A 12,472-nucleotide genomic window follows, 5' to 3' on the forward strand; every position below is an offset into this window, starting at 1 on the left:
ATACTGTGTGCAATTCTGGTCACCGCACCTCAAAAAGGATATTATAGCATTGGAAAAAGTGCAGAAAAGGGCAACTAGAATGATTAAAGGGTTGGAACACTTTCCCTATGAAGAAAGGTTAAAACGCTTGGGGCTCTTTAGCTTGGAGAAACGTCGACTGCGGGGTGACATGATAGAGGTTTACAAGATTATGCATGGGATGGAGAAAGTAGAGAAAGAAGTACTTTCCTCTCTTTCTCACAATACAAGAACTCATCAGCATTCAATGAAATTGCTGAGCAGTCAGGTTAAAACGGTAGAAGGAAGTACTTCTTCACCCAAAGGGTGATTAACATGTGGAATTCACTGCCACAGGAGGTGGTGGCGGCTACAAGCATAGCCAGCTTCAAGAGGGGGTTAGATAAAAATATGGAGCAGAGGTCCATCAGTGGCTATTAGCCACAGTATGTGTGTGTGTGTGTGTGTGTATGTATGTGTATATATATATATATATATTTGGCCACTGTGTGATACAGAGTGTTGGACTGGATGGGCCATTGGCCTGATCCAACATGGCTTCTCTTATGTTCTTAAATAGAAAAACAATTCTTTACATTAATTTTGCCGCCCTGAATCGTTCTCCCTTGGCAGAGCAGGTTTTTTAGTTGATAATTTTGTATGGCCCACAAATGATGTTATAAATATCCAAATGGCCCTTGGCAGAAAAAAAGGTTCCCCACCCCTGTGTTATGCCACTGAAGGTTATTTCTGTATGTCTGTCTGCCTATCTATCGCTGTCTTCTAGGTGAATGCCAATGGAAGTGTCCTGCTGAGCGAGATCATGGGCTCCATCAAGCTGAAGGTGTTCCTCTCGGGCATGCCAGAACTGCGCTTGGGCCTCAACGACCGGGTGCTCTTTGAACTCACAGGACGTAAGTCTAAGTACAAGTCTAAGTGGGTGGGTTTCCTAAGCAGAGAGAAGCTTGTGGCTCCTGGCTTAGATGAGCATGGGGGCACTTCATTGGGATGGGGCAGCTGTGGCTTGGCTTGCAGAAGGTCCCAGGCTCAGTCCTTGTTATCTCCAGCTCAAAGGATCAGTGGTAGGTGATGTGGAAGACCCCCACCTGAGACCTTGGAAGAACTGCTAAGGTAGGGCCATGGCTTACGGTACATAATAGACCCATTTCAGAGTTCCAGGAAAAATCCAAACTATTTTTAATTACATAGCTGAGAATCATGGTTAAATTGTCAACAATGCTGATTCTGTGAATTAGGCAGATCATGGGAAGGAGGACAGCAAGAAGGGTTGCATCAGTGCTTAGTTCTCGTGGCCCTTTCTTACACGCACAGGGAAATGTTGTTTACCACTTTGGGGGTCAAGCTGCAATTTTTCTCCAGGCCAGTTTGGCCTCAGGGATCCTGGAGGTTTTTACCATCTTCTGGGCATGGAGCAGTGGCCACTGGGGATGTATGTATGTGTGTGGGAGAAGGTATTTATGAAGTTCCTGCATGGTTTAGGGGGTTGGACAAGATGACCCTAGAGGTTCCTTCCAACACTAGGATTCTATGAAATTGTTAAAACAGAAAATCATAAAAAAGATATAGTCAAGCAATAGTGGAACAGTCAGTAGAACAGGCTTCCTCGGGAGGTGGTGGGCTCTCCTTCCTTGGAGGTGTTTAAACAGAGGCTAGATGGCCATCTGATAGTAGTGAAAATCCTGTGAATTTAGGGGGAGGGGTTTGTGAGTTTCCTGCATTGTGCAGGGGGTTGGACTAGATGACCCTGGAGGTCCCTTCCAACTCTAGGATTCTGTGAATACATATGTAAAAATGGAGTGTTATATATGAAGTAATTAGGGAAAGGTAGAAGAAACCAAACACAAGTAGAAAATTAAGCATATAAGAACATAAGAACATAAGAGAAGCCATGTTGGATCAGGCCAACGGCCCATCAAGTCCAACACTCTGTGTCACACAGTGGCAAAAAATTTTATATACACACATACACTGTGGCTAATAGCCACCGATGGACCTGTGCTCCATATTTCTATCTAAACCCCTCTTGAAGGTGGCCATACTTGTGGCCGCCACCACCTCCTGTGGCAGTGAATTCCACATGTCAATCACCTTTTGGGTGAAGAAGTACTTCCTTTTATCCGTTTTAACCTGTCTGCTCAGCAATTTCATCGAATGCCCACGAGTTCTTGTATTGTGAGAAAGGGAGAAAAGTACTTCTTTCTCTACTTTCTCCATCCCATGCATTATCTTGTAAACCTCTATCATGTCACCCCGCAGTCGACGTTTCTCCAAGCTAAAGAGTCCCAAGCGTTTCAACCTTTCTTCATAGGGAAAGTGCTCCAGCCCTTTAATCATTCTAGTTGCCCTTCTCTGGACCTTCTCCAATGCTATAATATCCTTTTTGAGGTGCGACGACCAGAACTGCACACAGTACTCCAAATGAGACCGCACCATCGATTTATACAGGGGCATTATGATACTGGCTGATTTGTTTTCAATTCCCTTCCTAATAATTCCCAGCATGGCGTTGGCCTTTTTTATTGCAAACGCACACTGTCTTGACATTTTCAGTGAGTTATCTACCACGACCCCAAGATCTCTCTCTTGGTCAGTCTCTGCCAGTTCACACCCCATCAACTTGTATTTGTAGCTGGGATTCTTGGCCCCAATGTGCATTACTTTGCACTTGGCCACATTGAACCGCATCTGCCACGTTGACGCCCACTCACCCAGCCTCAACAGATCCCTTTTAATTTTTAATGCAAGTAAGTTCTGATCAATAATCAGTTCAGGATAGTTTTAATTTCATAGAATCACAGAGTTGGAAGGTACCTCCAGGGTCATCTAGTCTAACCCCCTGCACCATGCAGGTAAATTGCAAGTACTTCATCTTGTCCAGTTTGGTGTAGTGGTTAAGTGTGCAGAATCTTATCTGGGAGAACCGGGTTTGATTCCCCACTCCTCCACTTGCACCTGCTGGCATGGCCTTGGGTCAGCCATAGCTCTGGCAGAGGTTATCCTTGAAAGGGCAGCTGCTGTGAGAGCCCTCTCCAGCCCCACCCACCTCACAGTGTGTCTGTTGTGGGGGAAGAAGGGAGAGGAGATTGTGAGCCGCTCTGAGACTCTGAGTGGAGGGCGGAATATAAATCCAGTGTCTTCTTCTTCCTCCTCCTTCTCATAATCTGCCTAAATTCATAGAATCAGCATTACTGTCAGATGACCATCTACCCTCTGTTTAAAAACCTCCAAAGAATGAGAGCCCAGCATCTCCCAAGGAATCCAGAACTCCCTGGTTCTGGTTTGACCTTTTGGGGCCACATAAAACAACTCTGCACCATTCTCTATATGACAGCCCTTCAAATACTTGAAGATGGTGATCGTATCACCTCTTAGTCGTCTCATCTCCAGGCTAAACATACCCAGCTACTTCAGCCTTTCCTTGTAGGGCTTGGTCTCCAGACCCCTCACCATCTTCATTGTCCTCTGGACATGTTCCACCTTGTCTATATTTTCCTTAAATTGTGGTGCCCAAAACTGAACACAATACTCTATCTGAGAGGTCTGACCAGAGCAGAGTAAAGCGATACCATCACTTCATGTGATCTGGACTTTTGTTGATACAGCCCAAAATCTCATTTGCCTTTTTAGCTACTTCATCACACTGCTGTGCTGACTCATGTTCAGTATACAGTCCACTAAGACCCCTAGGTCTTTTTCACACATACTACTGCCAAGACAAATGTCCTCCATCCTATAATTATGCATTTGATTTTTCCTACCTAAATGTAGAACTTTACACTTACCCCTGTTAAAATTCATTTTATTGGTTTGAGCCCAGTTTTTCAGCCTGTCAAGATCATTCTGTAACCTGACTGTTTTCTACTGTATTTGCTACCCCTCCCATCTGCAAATTTAATAAGCATTCCCTCTATTCCTTCATCCAAATCATTTATAAAGATCCAAATCATTCATCCAAATCTTCATCCAAATCGTTTATAAAGATAAACAAAACAGATCCTAGAAGAAATGCTTGAGGCACTCCATTTGTAACTCCTCTCCAAGAGGACGAGGAACCGTTCGTATGTATAGTTTTTGTCTTTATGTACGGTTCGATATTGTAGCTGTAGATCATAGTTATACATATGCTTATATAAGGTGATTATGTTATGTTATTTGTATGATAGTAGTTATTAGTATGATAATTAACATTTAAAACATTTTTAAAAAGAGAAACCCCAGCTAATGGTGCTTATTTAGCATTGGGGGCACCACGACCAGGGAAATTGTGTGTATCTGTGATAAATACCTGGTAACTTTACCTTTTAAACTTAGATCATTGGTATCCTTTCGTATTCATTTTTGTACCTATACCTGCTTTTCTGTTTTCTGCGCTGGGGCCCTTCAGATTTTCTTATCTCCCTTGGAAATGCCTCTCCCACTGAAAGCTGTGATTTTTTTCATTACAATCTAAACTTGGCCTGGGATTAGAAAACAGTTTTTAAGTTTCCGAGGGTAGCTGTGTTGGTCTGCACTGATTGGAGTCCAGTAGCCGTTTAGATACCAGCGAGATCTTGCTGTTCTCTGATGTGCTACGGGACTTGAATCTGGCCTTCTACCGCAAAGCAACACAGCTGCCCTCTGAAACTATCTTCATGGAAGGCATCATATTCATCGGCATTGAGTGGAAATCCGTCCACCTCTTTGCAGCCCCCCTCTCACCTTCTGGTTGGGGTGTAAGGACTCAGGGATCTCCATTCCTGCTTGTATCTGATGAAGGGTGATGTGAATCCGGAAAGCTCATTCCCGAATAATTTTTTTTGGTCTTTGAAGTAGGGTTGCCAAGTCCAATTCAAGAAATATCTGGGGACTTTGGGGGTGGAGCCAGGAGACTTTGGGGGTGGAGCCAGGAGACATTAAGGGTGGAGCAAAGATCAAGGCTATGACAAGCATAATTGAACTCCAAAGGGAGTTCTGGCCATCACATTTAAAGGGACCTTTTCAATGCCTTCCTTCCATAGGAAATCATGAAGGATAGGGGCACCTTCTTTTGGGGCTCATAGAATTGGACCCCCTGGTCCAATCTTTTTGAAACTTGGAGGGTATTTTGGGGAGAGGCACTAGATGCTATACTGAAAATTTGGTGCCTCTATCCCAAAAAACAGCCTCCCCAGAGCCCCAGGTACCCGTGGATCAATTCTCCATGATTTTCTATGGGAATAAATCTCCATAGGGAATAATAGAGTTCCCAGCAGACATTTCCCTCCCCTCCCCCTCGCTTTCTGATGACCCTGAAGCAGGGGGAGGGTCTCCAAACCGGGGGATCCCCTGCCCCCACCTGGGGATTGGCAACCCTACTTTGAAGTGCTTACTGGAATGAATCCAACTATTGCTAGCCTTGCCCAGCGATGTGAGCGACTGCTCTCTCATCACCTCTTCCTCTCTGCTTCTAACAACTTCCTCTCCCAATGCTGGATTCCAGGTGGAAAAAATAAATCTGTGGAGCTGGAGGATGTCAAGTTCCACCAGTGTGTGCGGTTGTCGCGTTTTGACAATGATCGCACCATCTCCTTCATCCCGCCCGATGGAGATTTCGAGCTCATGTCCTATCGACTGAACACACAGGTGATTGTGGCTCTGGGGAGAAAGCCAAGCTGGCGTGACCTCACGGGCTTGTTCTTCATCAATGATCTGGCACCGGGTTGAGCAGTGCAACGGCCAAGTTGGCAGATGCTAGCAAATTATTCGGGATGGTGGGGACCAGGGTGGATTATGAAGGGCTGCAAGAAGAGCTCTGCAGATTGAGCGACTAGGCGAGGGAAGCTCGATGCAGGTAAGGGCAAGGTGATGCCCACTGCAAGACGAATAACTACCCAATTGTTAGGGGCCCAGTCCTCGCCTGCTCTGGAGTGGTTGCTCGAGTGTACAAGATTGACTAAGGAGGTGGACCATCTAAGCTGTATTCATAACTTCATTGGCTTACCCTTAGCTACTTGTGATCCTTGTGTGCTATGAACATATGAAGCTGCCTTCTACTGAATCAGACCCTCAGTCCATCAAAGTCAGTATTGTCTTCTCAGACTGGCAGCGGCTCTCCAGGGTCTCAAGCTGAGGTTTTTCACACCTATATGCCTGGACCCTTTTTTGGAGATGCCAGGGATTGAACCTGGGACCTTCTGCTTCCCAAGCAGATGCTCTACCACTGAGCCACTGTCCCTCCCCCAAGATTATGAACATATGAAGCTGCCTTATACCGAATCAGACCCTTGGTCCATCAAAGTCAGTCTTGTCTTCTCAGACTGGCAGCAGCTCTCCAGGGTCTCAAGCTGAGGTTTTTCACATCTATTTGCCTGGACCCTTTTTTGGAGATGCCAGGGATTGAACCTGGGACCTTCTGCTTCCCAAGCAGATGCTCTACCACTGAGCCACCGCCCCGCCCCAATTTTTCAGTGGAAACCACTCTTATTTGTTTGTTTGGCTTATATTCCTCCCTTTCCCATAACGGGCTTAGGGCAGATCACAACATAAATTGAACAATAAAAAAAACCCTACAATTCAAATTTAAAACAATACAATAAAAACCAAAGCGACAGAACAACAGAACGAAATGAGGTGCATCACAGGCGGGAAGGGCACATTTCACAAAATACAGCCGTTTTTGTCCCAAGAAGCAGCGTTGGTGTTAATAATAAGATTCAGCACCACAACAAGGCTGTAAAGCATGATGACGCAACAAGGGAGGCCAACTGGAAGAGTGGCTGGAATAGGACGCCCACTGCCTCAACCAAAAGTCCAGCGGAATAGCTCTGTCTTGCAGGCCCTACGGAATGGTAGTAACTCAGGTAGGGCCTGGATCCAGCAGGCAGGGGCCAGAATTTGAGAAAGCTCTGGTCCTGGTCGAAGCAAGACAGATGTCCTTCGGGTCAGGGGTGTTGTGTAGCAGATTGCAATGACCTCGGGGGTGTATATGGGGAAAGGCTTGCTGAAGGATTCTTTCTACTATACACGACTGAACATTGCTTGTTTTTCTGTCTCTCCCTGAAGGTGAAGCCCCTAATCTGGATTGAGTCAGTCATCGAGAAGTTCTCTCACAGTCGAGTAGAGATTATGGTTAAGGTGAGTTCCTCTGAAGAACGCCTCCACTTAGGGGAGGGACGGTGGCTCAGTGGTAGAGCATCTGCTTGGGAAGCAGGAGGTCCCAGGTTCAATCCCTGGCATCTCCAAAAAAAAGGGTCCAGGCAAATAGGTGTGAAAAACCTCAGCTTGAGAGACCCTGGAGAGCCGCTGCCAGTCTGAGTAGACAATACTGACTTTGATGGACCGAGGGTCTGATTCAGTATAAGGCAGCTTCATATGTCCATATGTCCACTCTTGTCCATTGTCTCCATGACATATAACTTTGCTTCTGTAGATTTTTATTTGTATCCAGTGCCTAATCCAAAGGGACAAAATTTACCCTTGGTCTAAAAGGGCAGTTTGTAACCAACTGAGAGAAGAGAACAATCTCTAGTGGAGAGTGAGAGAGCCAAAATCAGGCCCAGAGTGCAAAGTTCTATGGTGTAGGGGCCACACATACAATGAGGGAAGGCTTGGGGTTGTTTGGACCTCATCATCCTAGATTTTGAGACTCTTTGGGTGGCGCTTGGTGATATATGTACATTTATCTTTCAAGAGACGTTGCAGGGTCTAAGATTCAAAATTGTGTCGCAGAAGGTAGGATTAAGCTGGGGAAAGAGCAACCAATCAGTGCCTTAATTACTGAAATGAGAGAACCCAAAGTTAACCTGCCTGCAAATTGCTTCCTCCAAAACAGGAATTATTCCCTACCACCAGTTAAGGTGTGCTAACCATATAGCCTGGGGAAAGTGTTCTGCCCCTTCATGGAGGGTTTGCAGTCCTGGCATTCAGAGAAGGGGTTCTTTTGGGCACATTTGTACTTAAACCTTTCCAAAGCCCTTTTTTTTCTGTAATGAGATGTGATGGGGCTCCCTGGATATAAGAACATCAGAAGAGCCCTGCTGGATCAGACCAATAGTCCATCTAGTCCAGTGGCCAACCTGTTCCTCTGGATGACTAAAAACAGGGCAGAGAGGCCCAGGTCTTTCCTTTATGTGGCCTCCTGGCTCTGGGATTCAGAAGCTTAGTGCTGCTGCATGTGGAGGTTTCCCTCAGTCACTGTGGCTAGTGTCAAGCATCGATATTTCGAAATAATCAAGCTTTTGTTTTAAATCAAAGACTTGTTTTATTGAAACTCTATGACATGCTCCGAGGACAGATCCGTTGGAAATAATACTGAATACAAAGTTGCATGGTGTCTTATAGACTAGTTCAAAAGGCAGAGTTACAGATAACTTCAAAAGAATAACATAAAGATGTAAATGGGGATGAAGGTTCAAAGGCTATTCCCTACTATCTCTTTACGACTAAGGAATGCTCACATCTCCATTTCTCACACATTCCCTGCTAGCTGATAAGGCGTGGCTGTGTGAATCTGGGGGAGAGGCACTTTACGCCGTTTAATACAAGGTTATGCTACACATCCTGAGAAGAGAAGGTTTTATTAGGCACTCACAGGAGGGGAAGGAGAAGAGAGGAGTGAGAGGGAGAAGGGGGGGGAGAAGAAAGGTATGGATAAAACAACACTTAGAAATAGCATGCTTGACAGCTAGCAGGCATTGATAAATTTATCCTCCCTGAATCTAATCCCCGTTGAATGCTGTTTATTCCTGTGGCCATCTCTATATCCTCTGGCAGCAAATCCCACATTTTAATGATTCTCTGTGTCTGTCTTGAACCCGCTGGCCATCAGCTTCATTGGATGCTCTCAGGTTCTAGTATTTTGGGAAAGGGAGAAAAAGGTTCTCCTTACAGCTGTTCTTCTTTGGTGCACAGAAATGGAAAGTGAAAAAAGCCCCCGCTGACTATGACCACTAGATGTACAATCATGTGTCTTTAAAACATTAATAAACAAATGATTCTGCACGGAAATCCAATCTCTGTCTTGTTTGGTTTGTGGTCGGAACCAAAATGGCATTATAACAATCCAACGTAGGAACCAATTCACTCAGTCAGGGTGGATCATGGGTCCTTATCTCCTAAGTGTCCCATGATCCACCATGACTGAATGAATTGGTTCCTACACTGAACCCATTGCTGAGATCGGCCTATTGGGTTTGAAAAAGAGCCCCTTGAAACACGAAATTTCTCATCTGGAGAACGTGTCATTTTCAAGACCCTGCATAGTCCACTCTTTTTCAGAAGTGCACGTCAAGTTGGACATTAGAAATTATTGGAGTGAGGCTCTTGGAAGTTGGGACTTCATCTCATTGTGCTTTCATACATTAAATTGTTGTAATACCATTTTGGTTCGGACCACAAACCAAACAAGACAGAGATTGTATTTCTGTACAGAATGAATTGTTTATTAATGTTTTTAAGATACATGAGTGTACAGCTAGTGGTGATGGTCAGCAGTTTTTTTTCACTCTTCATTTCTGTGCCTACACGCTGGCTTCCCCTTTTTCTTGCGGGTTCTTCTGTAGTGAGCTTTCACCTGCCTAAACAAGCCTATTCAACCCCTTAACCCTAATCCAGATTTCTTTTTGTGTGTGTGTGTGTGGGGGGGACATTCTGCACATGCCCAGAGATCTGCATTCCTTTTTCTTGTGAAAAAGCAAAGTGGTTTGCAATGAATTACTAACATTGTCTATCGGGCTGAATTAAAATTCAGTCGGCCATTCATTGTCCTGTTGCTGCCCTAATCTAGTCCTGAAGCAAATTCCCCACTGCACACAAAGCAGGCAACTCCCCATTAGCAGAAAGCTCACACCTGTTTCCTGCCCAGTGTACTCACTTGTCACATTAAAGAGGAATTAAACATACAAGATGAATGCAAGAATCCAGGGAGAATAGGTGATGGGGCAGAGCAGAAGATAATAAATCTTGGTCACAATGTGGTTAACTGACTGAGAGCCAGTTTGGTGTAGTAGTAAAGTGCAAGGACTCTTATCTGGGAGAACCAGGTTTGATTCCCCATGCCTCCACTTACAGCTGCTGGAATGGCCTTAAGAACATAAGAGAAGCCATGTTGGATCAGGCCAATGGCCCATCCAGTCCAACACTCTGTGTCACACAGTGGCCAAAAAAAAATCCATCCGTCCGTCTGTCTATCCTATCTATCCATCTATATCTATCTATCCCATCCCATCCCATCCCATCCCATCCCATCCCATCCCATCCCATCCCATCCATCCATCCATCCATCCATCCATCCATCCATCCATCCATCCATCCATCCAATCTAATCTATCTATCCTATCTAATCTAATCTAATCTATCTATCCTATCTAATCTAATCTATCTATCCTATCTAATCTATCTACCCATCCACCCACCCACCCATCCATCCACTGTGCCTAATAGCCACTGATGGACCTCTGCTCCATATTTTTATCCAATCCCCTCTTGAAGCTGGTTATGCTTGTGGCCTTGGGTCAGCCATAGCTATTGCAGGAGTTGTCCTTGAAAGGGCAGCTGCTGTGAGAGCCCTCTCAGCCCTACCTATCTCACAGGGTGTCTGTTGTGGGGGAGGAAGGGAAAGGAGATTGTAGGCCAGTCGGAGACTCTGTCCTTGAAAGGGCAGCTGCTGTGAGAGCCCTCTCAGCCCCACCCAACTCACAGGGTGTCTGTTGTGGGGGGGAGAAGATATAAAAGATTGCAAGCCACTCTGAGTCTCGGATTCAGAGAGAAGGGCGGGGTATAAATCTGCAATCTTCTTCTTCTTCTTCTTCTAACATCTTGTACCTGCTCCACTTGCATTCCTTTCCTGGAAACCAGGATAAAAACTGGTTGCATATTTTCCCTTTTATCACACGCACACAAGAAAGCTGTAACTTACCTTATTTGTGGGGAGGGAAGTTAAAATTATGAATTCACAGATGAGGCATGGCATTTTGTGGAGGGGTTTGCTGCCCCATATGGCCCTACCTCAACCTGACCAAAGAAATCTCTGTGCTTTGGGCTACATTGATCCTACATCTCAGTTTTTTAACTGATTGGTTTGGTAGCGGTTCTTTCATGGCAGGGAGAGTTTGGAAGGAGGAGATACAAACCGCTTTGAGATTCCTTCTGATTCCCCTTTCTCCTTCCAAAGGCGAAGGGCCAGTTCAAGAAGCAGTCGGTGGCTAACGGTGTTGAGATCGCGGTGCCGGTCCCAAGCGATGCTGATTCTCCCAAGTTCAAAACCAGCATTGGCAGTGCGAAATATATGCCTGAGAAGAACGTTGTCATCTGGAACATTAAGTCCTTTCCGGTGAGGAGTTTGCCCTTCCCTTTTATAAAATAGCGGTGCTGTCCAGCCAGTGAGTGTTTTGCTGTTTGCCTAAATAAGATGCTGTTTTTCCCTAAGTTCCTGTCTCAGCACAGAAATGGTGCTGGGAGGGGGGGGGGGTCCCAACCTTTTTGAGCCTGTGGGAACCTTTGGAACTGCCACACAAAATGGCTGCCTCAGGAGGCAGGGCCAATGACACAATGGCTGCCACAAGAAGCAGCGCCAGCCAGAAAATGTCAGGCAGTTAACTCATCCACAACTCTTATAGTAGTTCATCAGCGTTTCACACAGAAACTGTGTTTAACAGGGTGCCTTTTATAATGGACACATTGTTTTAAAGTATTTTCTGGCTTACACACAGCTTAGTCAGGCCGTGAAGACAGCTGATGCTAAGGCAGCTATTTTTAATCTGCACAACCAGTCAGAAGCCCTGTAGGACAATAGTCCCACCTGCCACACTCGCTTTCTAAAAACACTTTGTGGGCACCACGGAAGGTGTTGACCAACCCCGTTGCACCCTCATGCACCATGTTGGGGGCCCCTGTGCTATTGGGCCATTCTAAGGAAGGGACTGGTAAGCCCTATAAGGTCTCTTGGTGCCTCTTGCATAATGAAACAGGCAGAGATAGAACTTCCACTGAGGCCTTGGGTCAGCCATAGCTATTGCAGGAGTATAAGAGCAAGTAGGTGGCTGCACTAGATTCTCCCCCCCCCCTTTCTGAAGTGGCACTCAAGGTACCACTGAAAGACATCTACTAGAACAGGGATGGCCAAACTGTGGCTTGGGAACCACATGTGGCTCTTAAACACATATTGGGCCTGTTCAGATGCACAGTTTAATCAGTTGTCGCTTCTGTTTCCTACTGGATTAAAAGTGGCTGATCAGACAGCAACACCTGCCTCCCAATAGTCAATTGTTGTCGCCCCCTCCCAATCCTTCTCTGAACCGGATTATTTTGTTACCTGCTCCTTTGTGGTTTTTTTGTGGTTGTCTGGTTTCACCTTGTAGTTTTCTCCTAGTTTTCTCCGTCTGGATAGTTCTGCTGCGAGATTAACCAATTTCCGGTTGTCTGAAGGCTGTCCCAGAGCAAAAGGAGCCTCAGACATCCGGTTTACGGCCATTTTTTTTTTTTTACTACTTAGCAATAT

At 45.5% G+C, this 12,472-nt stretch overlaps 1 protein-coding gene across 1 annotated transcript in view; it reads left to right on the plus strand.

Moving 5' to 3' along the window:
- AP1M2 (adaptor related protein complex 1 subunit mu 2) overlaps positions 1-12,472 on the plus strand; it is a 43,298-nt gene that overhangs the window by 21,824 nt on the left and 9,002 nt on the right. Inside the window, exons 6-9 of the mRNA XM_060236741.1 lie at positions 785-911; positions 5,477-5,619; positions 7,039-7,110; positions 11,147-11,305. Of these exons, the coding sequence (XP_060092724.1) occupies positions 785-911; positions 5,477-5,619; positions 7,039-7,110; positions 11,147-11,305 (501 nt within the window). The remainder of the gene's footprint in view (positions 1-784; positions 912-5,476; positions 5,620-7,038; positions 7,111-11,146; positions 11,306-12,472) is intronic.

The sequence above is a fragment of the Heteronotia binoei genome, chromosome 4 (genome assembly GCF_032191835.1).
Source record: "Heteronotia binoei isolate CCM8104 ecotype False Entrance Well chromosome 4, APGP_CSIRO_Hbin_v1, whole genome shotgun sequence".
Classification (NCBI taxonomy): Eukaryota; Metazoa; Chordata; class Lepidosauria; order Squamata; family Gekkonidae; genus Heteronotia; species Heteronotia binoei.